Consider the following 243-nt stretch of genomic DNA (forward strand, 5'->3'; position numbering starts at 1 on the left):
AGTGTAATGCGGCCGCCGCACCAATACCTTTTTCCTGCAAGACCCCATAACAGGCGTCCACTTCCTAGTCGACACTGGCGCCGCCCGTTCGCTCCTGCCAGCCTCTCGGTGGAGGAAGCTCCACCAACAACAGCCTGTCATCAGACTCACCACAGCCAATGGCACACCAATCCCCACATATGGCTGCAAACACCTCAACATCCGCATCGGCAGCAGTACGTATGGATGGAGCTTCATGGTGGC

At 57.6% G+C, this 243-nt stretch overlaps 2 protein-coding genes across 2 annotated transcripts in view; one reads left to right on the forward strand and one right to left on the reverse strand.

Moving 5' to 3' along the window:
• The window catches only part of LOC119593895, a gene marked incomplete at its 3' end in the record, with an annotated part of 37,072 nt that overhangs the window by 27,395 nt on the left and 9,434 nt on the right, over positions 1 to 243 (reverse strand).
• Positions 1 to 243, forward strand: part of LOC119594287 — a 9,871-nt gene that overhangs the window by 286 nt on the left and 9,342 nt on the right. Inside the window, exon 2 of the mRNA XM_037943349.1 lies at positions 69 to 215. Within this exon, the coding sequence (XP_037799277.1) occupies positions 69 to 215 (147 nt within the window). The remainder of the gene's footprint in view (positions 1 to 68; positions 216 to 243) is intronic.

The sequence above is a fragment of the Penaeus monodon genome, chromosome 33, assembly GCF_015228065.2.
Source record: "Penaeus monodon isolate SGIC_2016 chromosome 33, NSTDA_Pmon_1, whole genome shotgun sequence".
NCBI classification, from domain to species: Eukaryota; Metazoa; Arthropoda; class Malacostraca; order Decapoda; family Penaeidae; genus Penaeus; species Penaeus monodon.